Here is an 11,350-nt window from a genome sequence, read left to right on the forward strand (position 1 = left end):
TTACATCCCAGCCTACACGTTTCATAGCATATGGATAATGGACAGTCAACATCATCATTTAGCAATAATCTAAACATTATTTACGAGAGAATCTTTGTCGTTTGTGAATAAAACATTGATAGCCTATATGGTTCAATCCGATATGAGTCATGGACACATTCCAGGCATTCCTCAACATAAAGAGAAACCCAGCAGCCACGTTAAGAGTCACGTGATCAAGAATCCTACACTTTGCCCGTTACATTACACACCAGTGAGAAATATGGACGCAGCATATCCTTTTAATCAGCTAATTATGTTTGTTGGTGGACAAATCTGTTTTCGTGTATCTGCAACGCCCCCATATACTCCCCCTTCAGCGATTTAAATATGAGGCTGAAGTCACCACTTCTGCTTTTATTGATCTGACGAACTGTTAAATGAAGCTGACGGATGTTTAGCGTCAACTCTCAAACCGCATCAATGACCAAATCTCCGGCGTAAATTCACCCTGATGCACAATGACAGTCTTTCATTTGGATGATTTCTTGGCAGGATGGATTGGAGGTGAGTTTTATTTGTTTTGCATGTCCTGTAAAAAGTTTCATAAGTGTTCAACAACTCACCAAAATGTGCATTTTCGCAGAGCAATATTGCGTTATATTTGGTTTATCTTGTTTCTCGAACTAGTTATCGTCGCGTCTAAACCCCAGTTTGGTTAGTTTCAGTGAATACTTCTTTAAACTATTTATGCTGCTATGTAATATACATCTGTGTCTATTTTTAACTAATTTTGTGTCACGTGTTCGTCAAAACCATGTCTGTAAAACGTTACAATTCTGAGAACTGGTTTCTTCGGCCATAAACTTGGTTTGGTGGAAACCTTGTGTAGCTACTCCATTGAAAGGAAACATTTATTTTGTAAAGCCCTAATGTGCATGTGCACCCACCATGAAATGTTCATAACAATGTAACTTATTCATAAAATGGACACTCTGTTTTGCAAGAAGAGCCTCCTAACCCTGCAGAATATGCAGAATATATCACTATTGCCTTTGTTGCAACATATTTATTTAACTTATACAACTGTTTTTGTTACAGGAGCGTCCAGTGTGATTGTAGGACATCCGCTTGACACAGTCAAGGTTTCCAGACAAATCCTTGTTTTGTGATTCATTTTGTACAAATCTTATATTATGTATTTATTATATATTAAAACATTATACAATTATGTAGTTCATATTATATCCTTATCTACATTCTAAAGGTAGTCAGTATTAGTTTCTAAGTTACTTATTTTTTTCCTAACGGTATGAAATGTATTGATTAGGAAGAATGAGGTGTCAGTCCAGGCTATGATACAAAAAAAATAATAAAAAAATCCTTTGCACTCTTTTACAGACTCGTTTACAAGCTGGCAAAGGATACAGGAACACTCTCCACTGTATCATATCAATCTACAAAAAGGAAAATGTAAGTTTCATAATTGAGTTAAAAAATTATTGGCAAATATTTTTCACATTTATTGTATCATAACTTCTCCGAAAGTCCACGGAGCCTTTTATTTGTTGAGCCGTTCTTGTTGTGCTGTACATTTAGAGATCTCCATTTATTTTCAGGTACTTCAACTTTATGAAATGCATATGACAACTTATTTACACAATGAAAACATGGCTATTAGGATGAGGATGGATCCAGCTAGACGAATATAAAAATCTAAACTTTGCTTATATGAGGATTATTCATTTTGATTAGTCTTTTGAGTTTTTTCATCGTTTGAAATTTTGTTATTATCATATACATTTCTGCCAAAGATGATGTCACTTCCTGGAGGTTGATGTCATTAAGGACCTGTCTTTTGAAAAAGAATATTCCACAATACACCAAAAGGATAGAAAACAATATTAAAGACACAAAAGCAATGGTAACACTTTAGTTTAGGATCCAAATCTTACTATTAAATAGTTACTTATTAGCATTGGCATATTGGCTGTTAATTAGTAAAACACATATTAATGCCTTGTTCTGCATGACTATATTTTAGATCCCTTACCCCATACCTAAACTTAACAACTACCTTCATATCTATTAATAAGCAGCAAATAAGTTTAGTGAGGTAAAAGTCATAGTTAATAGTGAGAATTTAACCTTAAAATAAAGTGTGACCAAAGCAATTAGTACAACCAGAAAACATTTTAGCTGGACGAAATAAATGGTAAGTAAACATCTGGAATATTTTCTCATAAACTGCCATTTCTTTTTTAATGTAAAATAATAGTTCAGAACTCAGAAATAATAATAATGTCAATTCCATTTTTAGGAATTATATGTAATATAATATATCAAGATATATAAAATTGACAAAAGGCTCCAATTAAATTTAAAGGGCATGGGACAAAATTTAGCAATACTTTGAAAAAGTGATCCCTCTCACTCCCAGACTCAATGAGCAGGTTATGTTCATCTTCATCACAGGGCTGCATATCAAGAATGACCCCATTTGTTAGGTGTAAACAGATATTATCTTTCCTGGAAGCAAAAGAACATAATCCATTTCTCTTTTGTGTTGTGTCAGGTTACAGGCTTTTTCAAAGGTCTGTCTTTTCCATTGGCCAGCATCACTCTCTATAACTCTTTGGTGTTTGGCTTCTTCAGCAACACGCAGCGCCTCATTAGCAGATATCGATACGGTGACGGCAGACATCCATGCAGCATGCTTGACTTGACTGTAGCGAGCATGTTGACTGGTCTGGTTTCAGTGGGGGTGGGTGCCCCTGTTGACCTCGTCAAAATTAGACTACAGATGCAAACCCAACCTGTTCTTGCAGGTAAACTAGTCTTAAGCTACAGGCTATAAAACATTTTAGCACCTTGCACCTATTCATGGAGTCAGAGTCCTTCTCAAAGACAAACATTTCCAGGGAAATAATGACTTTTGCACACAGTATTCCTCATGAACTGTTTTGTGTGTTTCCAGAGAACTTTAACCTTGCTGGGAATGGGAGTGTCCCTCTGCGGTCAATGGGAATTCAGTCCCAGTCATTGTACAGAGGGCCACTGCACTGCATTAGTACCATCCTGCAGAACGAGGGAATTCAGGGGCTCTACAGAGGCGCGGGAGCCATGATATTACGGGATGTACCTGGTTACACCCTGTACTTCATACCATATACGTTATTCTGTAACTGGATGAATCCTGATGCCAATGCCTCACCCCATCCCTGCTGTATTTGTCTAGCAGGAGGTTTAGCAGGTAAATGAGATTTGGGCTGTATTACGAAATTACACAGACAGCTGACTTCTAATGGAATCTAATAAGTGACTGATTAAATACACTTGCAAATGAGAATAAGCACAGATAATAACGGTAAGACCACATCATCATGCATTGTTAATATTTATCTGAGTGATGATGCATTTTTACACATTTATTTGAGCAATGATGACTAGACAGTCAGACGGAAGATTTTTAGCAAGCACTAATTTCCTTAAACGAACAATAGTATATAGGGGAAATGAAAACATGGAATTCCTCACCATTGCCTTTAATTAAAATAACAACGAAATTACATTTTAAAAGGCAGATAAAAGATCTTATTTATAGGAGGTTATGCATTGAAATGAGTTAAATGAGCAATGAGGGGTGTTTGGTATATTTTGAAATGTGTAAAGTGTTGTTTTTGAAAAGGGCTCTGACTTATTAGTAGTATTTCATGTTTTTTTGTATGTGATAATGTATGAATTTGAAGTGTTTTTCATGTTTTTGAGTACAGTATGTAATAATGTATGGATTTGAAGTGTTGTGTGGACCTCAGGACTAGCAGTGCTCTTGGGCATAGCTAAGGGGGATCCAAATAAAAACCAAGATAAATGCACAGGCTTGTGTTTATTAGAGTGTTATGTTAGCCTGTTGCTAAGCTAACAAAAATAGTACAATTTGAAATTGATTGCATTCTGTATTGAATGGATTATATGTTTAATCAGCATTTCTCACCTTAAAGGAATAGTTCAGCCAAACATGAACATTTGCTGAAAATGCACTCACTCTCAGGGAATCAAAGATGAGTTTGTTTCTTCATCAAAACAAATTTGGAGAAATGTAGCATTGACCAGTGTCTCCTCTGCAGTGAATGGGAGCCGTCCAAACAGCTGATAAAAAATCGCTATAATCCACAATTATTCCACACCGCTCCAGTCCATCAATTAATCCAAACCTGCTCTGATGAAGAGACAAACTCATCTTCATTTTTGATGCCTTGAGGGTAAGTGTTCTAGCGCATTTTCATTTTTGCGTGAACTATTGCTATTTCTTTTTCTATGCTTGTCTTAATGCATTATAGGATTGCCTTCCCAATAAGATGCATGTATACATGTAGTCATAAAATGTGGTCATATCTCATTTCAGAATGCAGTCTAATGCATTAAAACTTTCAACTGCAGCATGCATACATAGTTTGTTCACTAGGTGAACAGAAGCTGTTTTTTCCTTCCTGAATGTGATGCTCACCTAAAGAAACACCAGATGCACTTGTAGTGTTTTTCAGTCTGTTTGTGCACCTGACGAATTGTTTTTAAAGCTATTTCAGACTCTCTGTATGACACCAAACTGCTTCTTAGCAGTCGTGCACAGATTAACAAGAGTGCATTTGATTTAGGATTGTGGGAAGATGGATCGTCTAGAAATTTCTCAATGTACTTTCTGTAAAAAGTTTCCCTCCTATTGATGTCTGACGGGAGAGGCCTGGATTAGTCTAAATAAGGCTCTACTGGGATTTTAAGGACACAGAATACTTCACGTGAGATTTCACTTGTGGTTATGCTGTTGTTTCACAGGATCCATCTCATGGGTCACCGCCACACCAACAGACGTGGTGAAAAGCCGGTTGCAGGCAGATGCCGTGCAGCACAGGAAGTACAAGGGCATTCTGCACTGCATCGTGCAAAGTTACAAGACAGAGGGAATTCATGTAAGTTGCTGATGGATGTAGTTTAAAAACCGGCAAGGTGTAAAAGAAAGTTGCAGTGCACCAGCTACTAAACAAGTTGAAGTAACAAGTTGAAACAATTTCATGGTCAAACATGTTTCGGTGTTATAAAATAGGTCACAGACACAGTGAAAGAAAGCTTTTAAAGGCCTGGCGTACATTAAAAACAACATTAATATACTGATTCAGAGTTTGTGAAATATGAGTGTAATTCTGATTCTTTTGTTGTTTTTTCTTTGCTTTACTTTCTATGTCCAATGCAGGTTTTCTTTCGTGGAGCTACTGTCAATGCTATCAGAGGATTTCCCATGTGTGCAACCATGTTTCTCGGTTACGAGCTCTCCCTCCAGTTTTTACGCAGTTTCTAACACAGACTTCCAGAAATGATTTTAGGGGATTCGGGATTTTAATGGCATGTCCGAGACTTACATGTGACATGAATGTGAATTCATTGTTGATACGATGAAAAGTATCAGGGAAGCTTTTAGATTTTTCTTATATTAAGAAAATAGTGAAAAATAGGTTCTATTTTGAAAATATTTTGTTTTACTCAGATATTTTAATATATGATTATGCATCATCTGCATGTGAATGATACACTCATTTCTATTTTGCTCAAATATACCTGTCCTATTATTATACATGTATATCTGTTCTGTCAAATTAGATTAGATTCTGTGCTTTAACAAGATTATCTGCTAATGCAATATTATTCAAATGTGTGAATAAATCAAATGATATAGTGAGGTAAAGTGTGTGCTTATTTGTATGAATCAATTTCAATCTAATACTGATGTATTTTTCTTGATGAACTTTAATGAGTATTTTTGTAGAACTATCTCTCAAGACGCAAGTTTTGAAAACACTGCCATATGAAAATAGATCAATTTTATGCACCCTCCGACATCCTATTATCATCTGCTTATTATGGAAATGGGAATATCAGGTCAAGAAGAGAAAATGTAAGGTAAATAATGGGGCAAATAATGTGAACACCTGAGAAATATTTCATTATAAATGTGTTTTACCATTTGCCCTGAACACATAGTCTCCATTTGAACGTTCAGTGCTCAAAACTGTTCAGGTTTTATGACACTTTTTGACACTTTACTGTCACTTTTCTGCAGTAGTTCGGTGTTGTTTGGACACGATTCTTAGAGTTCGATGGTCCCTGTCCACTTTCAGTTGATTCATTTTTCCATGCTAAGGACTTTATAAGGACTGCTGTTCTTAAAACACCAAACATTTAGTCTGCTAAGGTTACAGACACTCCTGCCAAACAGACTCCATCTATTGTCCTTTTTTGGAAGTCTGAAAAGTCATTCGTTTCACTGGCCGCTTGTACAAAACACTGCTCAACTCATCATACTGACTTTAGCTGGAAAAATGACTCTTTGTTATTGTCTTCTGACATTACTGACATGCTGTTATCTGGTTTAACACTGTAAAGCTGTTTTGGCACAATCAGTATTGTATAAAGTGCTAAACAAATAAAAGTGGCTTGACTCATACTCCACTGATATACAACCTAGAAAATATAAACATTGTAAAGATAAATCAAATATAACACAATGGCGTTCGCATTATTTTGTCTAACCCCTGTGTATAAAATGACATAATTTGATGTTGCTTCTGGTACACTAGGTGGCGCTGTTTCATTGTGTCAGGAAAATCATAGCGATATTATGGAAATGTAAAGAAAAATGTTTCCACTAGGTGGTGACACTGTATCTAAAACAAACCCGTGAGACCAAACTTTTCACCAGTATTGCTGGAAAAATTACAACATTGGTACAGAAACTATTTATTTTCTCTGAAAATGTTTGATACTGCAGGGGAAATGCTCTCAGTCATATAGCTATAAAATATAAACTGATCACCTTGATTTTAAAAGTATATTATCAACATAAAATGCATTCAACACTAAATGACACTAAATGTTTGGTTTCCAAACTGGGCTTAATGCAAGAACTGCAGTGGGGTTTTGAGTTAACTGTCACCCCCATTTTTTAACATGAATGTGAAAGTGCATTATCCAAACTTAAATGTTTATGATTCAGCGCTTTGGAATACAGTTCTATGACTGGTCTCTTTTTAAAGTAGACAATTGCAGTCTATTTACTGCAGTCTCAATAAAAAAAAATTAAAAAAAGATTAATTTTACAAGTTATGAAAGTTTACGTTTACTGTAGAGAAAATGTACTGTACTAAAAATATTTGAATTGACATAAAATATATAAAAGTATTTTTTTAAATCCAGAATTAAATCTTTTATATCCAATTGCTATAAACTGAAAGTTAAATGTCTAAATAAGTTATGTTTCAAATATGAAGTTGATATAAAGAAATTTAAATAATTGGCATTATACCAAAGACAGCCACCAGGTGACACCCAAAATCCATAGATTTTATTTATTATTTATTTTGATGCAATTTTCTGTCACAGAGGTATACTTTTCTCTGTTAGTATTACTTCTATCTAAAAAAAAAAAAAAAAGTTTTCACTGTATAATAATAATAATATGACATTTGACACCACCCACTAAGGGGGAGGAGACTTCTAAAATATTTCCTTGGTATTACAATGTAATTTTGAGATTTTAAACTTTCAAATGATATATAATTTATGATGATTACTAAAAGAAAAACACAACAAAAAAGAGCACTAAGTGTCCCACCAGCAGGATGTTTACAGTTAAGGGTATATAGAGTTAATAATTAAATAAATCATAAAAATTTAAAACCAAAATAATCATCACTTATTACTTAAACACTAAAAATATATTTATTTGCTTACCTGCATGTCAAATTGACTATTGTGTTGTTAAATTATTGAAATATTTAACTTTAATGGTTTTGGCTGACAAAAAGAGTTTGGGAATCCCTGCATTACATAAAGAAATACACAAATAAATATGAAAACATCAGTGATATTACACACCCAAAGTCTCCCAGGTTTGAGATATTCTTGTTCAAACTTCAACAGTTACTGAAGGTCACCGGATATGATAAAGATATAGTGTTTCACATCAATACATCACCAGAGTTTAGTATTTACTTGCATTTATTTGTTTCATACATGTTCTAATTTCTTGAGAGGTGCCTTTTTTTCAGAAACATGCTTTTGCAAATGTATTTACATTTCTGAATACAGTAAAAGCTAAATGTTGTGACACATAGTATGATTATGAGAAGGGATAATTAAAAGAGAAAAAAAGAATAATTAGGGAGATGATGAATAATTCACTGTCCCCGTGTGAATAATATGTAATCATGTAATCTGATTTTAACAAGTACTTAATTTGTAAAATCTGATTATGTAATCTAGATCACATGTAACTGGAAACCACGCAGCACTGCGTAAGATCATGTATCAATCATATTTAAACAGCTTGCTTTAAACATGACCTGACCTTTGGAGCACAGTGCCAGATTTCTCACAGATTCAGCAAAAGGTCTCCTGCTTTTATGTACAGCCAGTGGAGTGACAGATGAGACTGAAGTGAAAACAACCGAGGACACGGGCAGCATCTAAAGCAGCAGTCTGATTGTGTCTACCTCACGGCAGCTGAACAGCCTCCATTCAAAACTAACGCTAGAAGCCCCAAGCCAAACAGCCAAGTCAATCAAACTGTGAAGATACTGCCAAAAAACCTTTTAGTGGTGCTTCAGAAATTATATGCTATTATATATACTGTTTGTATATTATGTCTCTATCCATCAATCCATGTTCAGCATCATTTGGCTTTAGCTGTGTGCACGCTAAAAGAGAAAGTAAAGTTTAATGTATCAAAGGGAATACTTTGAAAACTAGTAATACTCTATTATACTATTCTGAGAAATAAAAATACTGTACGCAGCTAAAAACAGACCAGTTTTTCAATTACAAAAATATTCATATCTTTAGATTAGTTGATGACTCAGATGTGGGGCATCCATAGGCAGCAAAGATTTCATTTATTTTTGTTTATCTTTGTTCATTTATTTGAGTATATGAATATGGACTACTTCACATGTCACTACATCTGAAATGAAACAGGCTAATCAAGACGGAAATCCTGTTCATTAATATCAGCTGAATAATGCCCATTTCCCCAGACTTTGGTGATGCGTGCTCAGAGATATCAGACCATCATGAATTAGAAATATGTTTTTTATTGTGACTGCTTTATAGATGGCGAACACACAAAGCCCAGCTCTAAAGCAATATGATGCTTGTTTTTGTCAGGTTTGCTGGTGAGGTATGCTGCCTGTGGGCTGTTCATGTGCATCATGAATTATCTTTTATTGCTCATTTGTTGTTGGGTGAAAAGAAATGTGCATGCCATATGCTCTTCTTAAATCATTTATAAAGCCTGTAGCACAACTTAACTGCTATTCTCATTTGCATTTTTCTTTATAATGGTAATAGTGGTAATAACACTTATAATATATATGTAAGTAAAATAAAATTATAAAATATATATATAATTGTATATAATTGAATAAATGTTTAATTTAACTAATTTAAATAGCAAAAAATATAATATATATATATATATATATATATATATATATATATATATATATATATATATATATATATATATATATAAGCCATTTTTATTAATGAGTCATAATTAATAAAACAAATAATAATATACATAATACATTTATATTTATTATTATTATTATTATTATTATTGTGTAATGCATCTACTGCCAGTAAACATATATATATATATATATATATATATATATATATATATATATATATATATATATATATATATATATATATATATATTGCATCTATTGTATAGTTCAAAACACATTTAAGTAACAAAAGAAAGTTAATAAAAAACTAAAACTAAAAAACCATACAAGCTAAACTTACATCCTTTCGTCCTTGTCTATTTTGCTCATCCTTGTCTTCTTTTTGGCTGATGGAAACAGCTTTCAGACAGGTTTCTGAACATTTGTCCACTGAGCCACAAGCTGTTAACCTGGAGTTCCAGATAAATTAGTGTTGGTGTTGTTGGCGGCCGAAGGCACACAAGACATCAATCTTTATTAGTGCTTTCCTTGATAATTAAGTTAAACTGGTAATAATCAATTTGTTTTGGAGAGCACAGTCATATTATCTTTTTATCAACTTAGCCTCCTACACATACGCCCCTTGGTTTATGTTTTGGGACTCTGGTCTGCAATAAAGGCATAGTAAACCTGAAAAGAAAAATGCAAGTTAATAAAAAATGTACACATTGGCAATTGCATTTGAAGATACTATAAATCAACAAAATCAAGTTATGTATATGTTGATTGTGAATAATTATTTATTTTATAATTATTGCATATAAGGAAATGTTTTATTTTCTTTTTCTTTATTTCTTTTTTTTTTTGTCCCTAAGATGAAGTGCGCTTTACACCCTTGCTATCCTTGAACAGGACATTTGCAAATTTGTTTGCATGTTCAGATGTTTCATTTATTTGTTTATTTTATATATATATATAAAAATTCAACCTAAGCTAAAATGAGCTCGACACCCTTAGCAACTATCCCAGTACAAAGTTGATAATTATATATATTTATCGGTAGGTTATAAAACTGTAACTATAAGAAATAAAAAGAGATGAATAGCCTACTTTTTTATTATGCTTTCATACACTTAATATTGACTTTTAGATATATGTGTGTGTGTGTGTGTGCGTTCGTGCGTGTGTAGTTAATACTGTATATATATTTATAAGTGCAGTTAATTTTTCTTCTTCTCCCATCCCATTGTGTCCTGTAGTTTAACCTTGAAATGAATCTGTAATGGTGACATAATCGAAGAGAAACCTTCAGTATGAATTTGATCTCTAAAGAGTCCCTCATGGCTCACTCTGTGACCTATTAGGATGATGATTTCATTGCGGCTCCAATTACAGCTCCCTAAACTTCATAGCTCTCTGGTTGCAGACGTGATGTCATAAAGGTCGGTATTAAATGGTGCAGCTCTCTGAACTCAGACCCCATGGCTGCTTCATGTACTGCTTTGTTTGGACTGATTGTGTTGCTCAGTGTAGCCTGAGCACCTGTCAGTAATATTTGTTCAGCAGGAGGTAATGAGGGATCAGTAATCACTGTACACAACACTTACAGCAGGATCCTGCCGACCTTCAGGATGGAAAAACACTGGCGTGGAAAGTCTAAAATAGCAGAATGCAGACAATGCCACGTTATTGACAGATAGTGTCACTAAATATTATCATTTGCGATCGTGTATTGTTTGTGTCCAACACAATTTCAGCACCTTTTCTGTGTACAGTGAGACAAGCTAATAAAAGAAAAGCAGCATGTTACCGTTATGGCCATGTTAACACTGTAAAGTTTCAGGAGTGACAACAGCATTTAAATATGGGAG

The 11,350-nt window shown here is 34.0% G+C and overlaps 1 protein-coding gene across 3 annotated transcripts; it reads left to right on the plus strand.

Annotated features, from left to right (window-relative positions):
* The first annotated feature begins 249 nt into the window (after positions 1-249).
* Positions 250-5,710, plus strand: LOC128026974 (solute carrier family 25 member 48). Of its 3 annotated transcripts, XM_052614284.1 has the most exons (7): positions 387-546; positions 1,081-1,124; positions 1,381-1,452; positions 2,555-2,807; positions 2,957-3,232; positions 4,813-4,946; positions 5,228-5,710. In XM_052614284.1, exons 1-7 carry the CDS (start codon positions 501-503, stop codon positions 5,330-5,332), a joined length of 930 nt encoding a protein of 309 aa, XP_052470244.1. In that variant the 5' UTR covers positions 387-500; the 3' UTR covers positions 5,333-5,710. The 3 variants fall into 3 exon arrangements, with proteins under 3 accessions (XP_052470245.1, XP_052470244.1, XP_052470246.1); XM_052614285.1 differs by lacking the exon at positions 1,081-1,124 and having other exon boundaries at positions 250-546; XM_052614286.1 differs by lacking the exon at positions 1,081-1,124 and having other exon boundaries at positions 390-546; positions 2,635-2,807.
* The last annotated feature ends 5,640 nt before the right edge of the window (positions 5,711-11,350 follow it).

This window comes from Carassius gibelio, chromosome A14 (genome assembly GCF_023724105.1).
Source record: "Carassius gibelio isolate Cgi1373 ecotype wild population from Czech Republic chromosome A14, carGib1.2-hapl.c, whole genome shotgun sequence".
In the NCBI taxonomy this organism is placed as follows: domain Eukaryota; kingdom Metazoa; phylum Chordata; class Actinopteri; order Cypriniformes; family Cyprinidae; genus Carassius; species Carassius gibelio.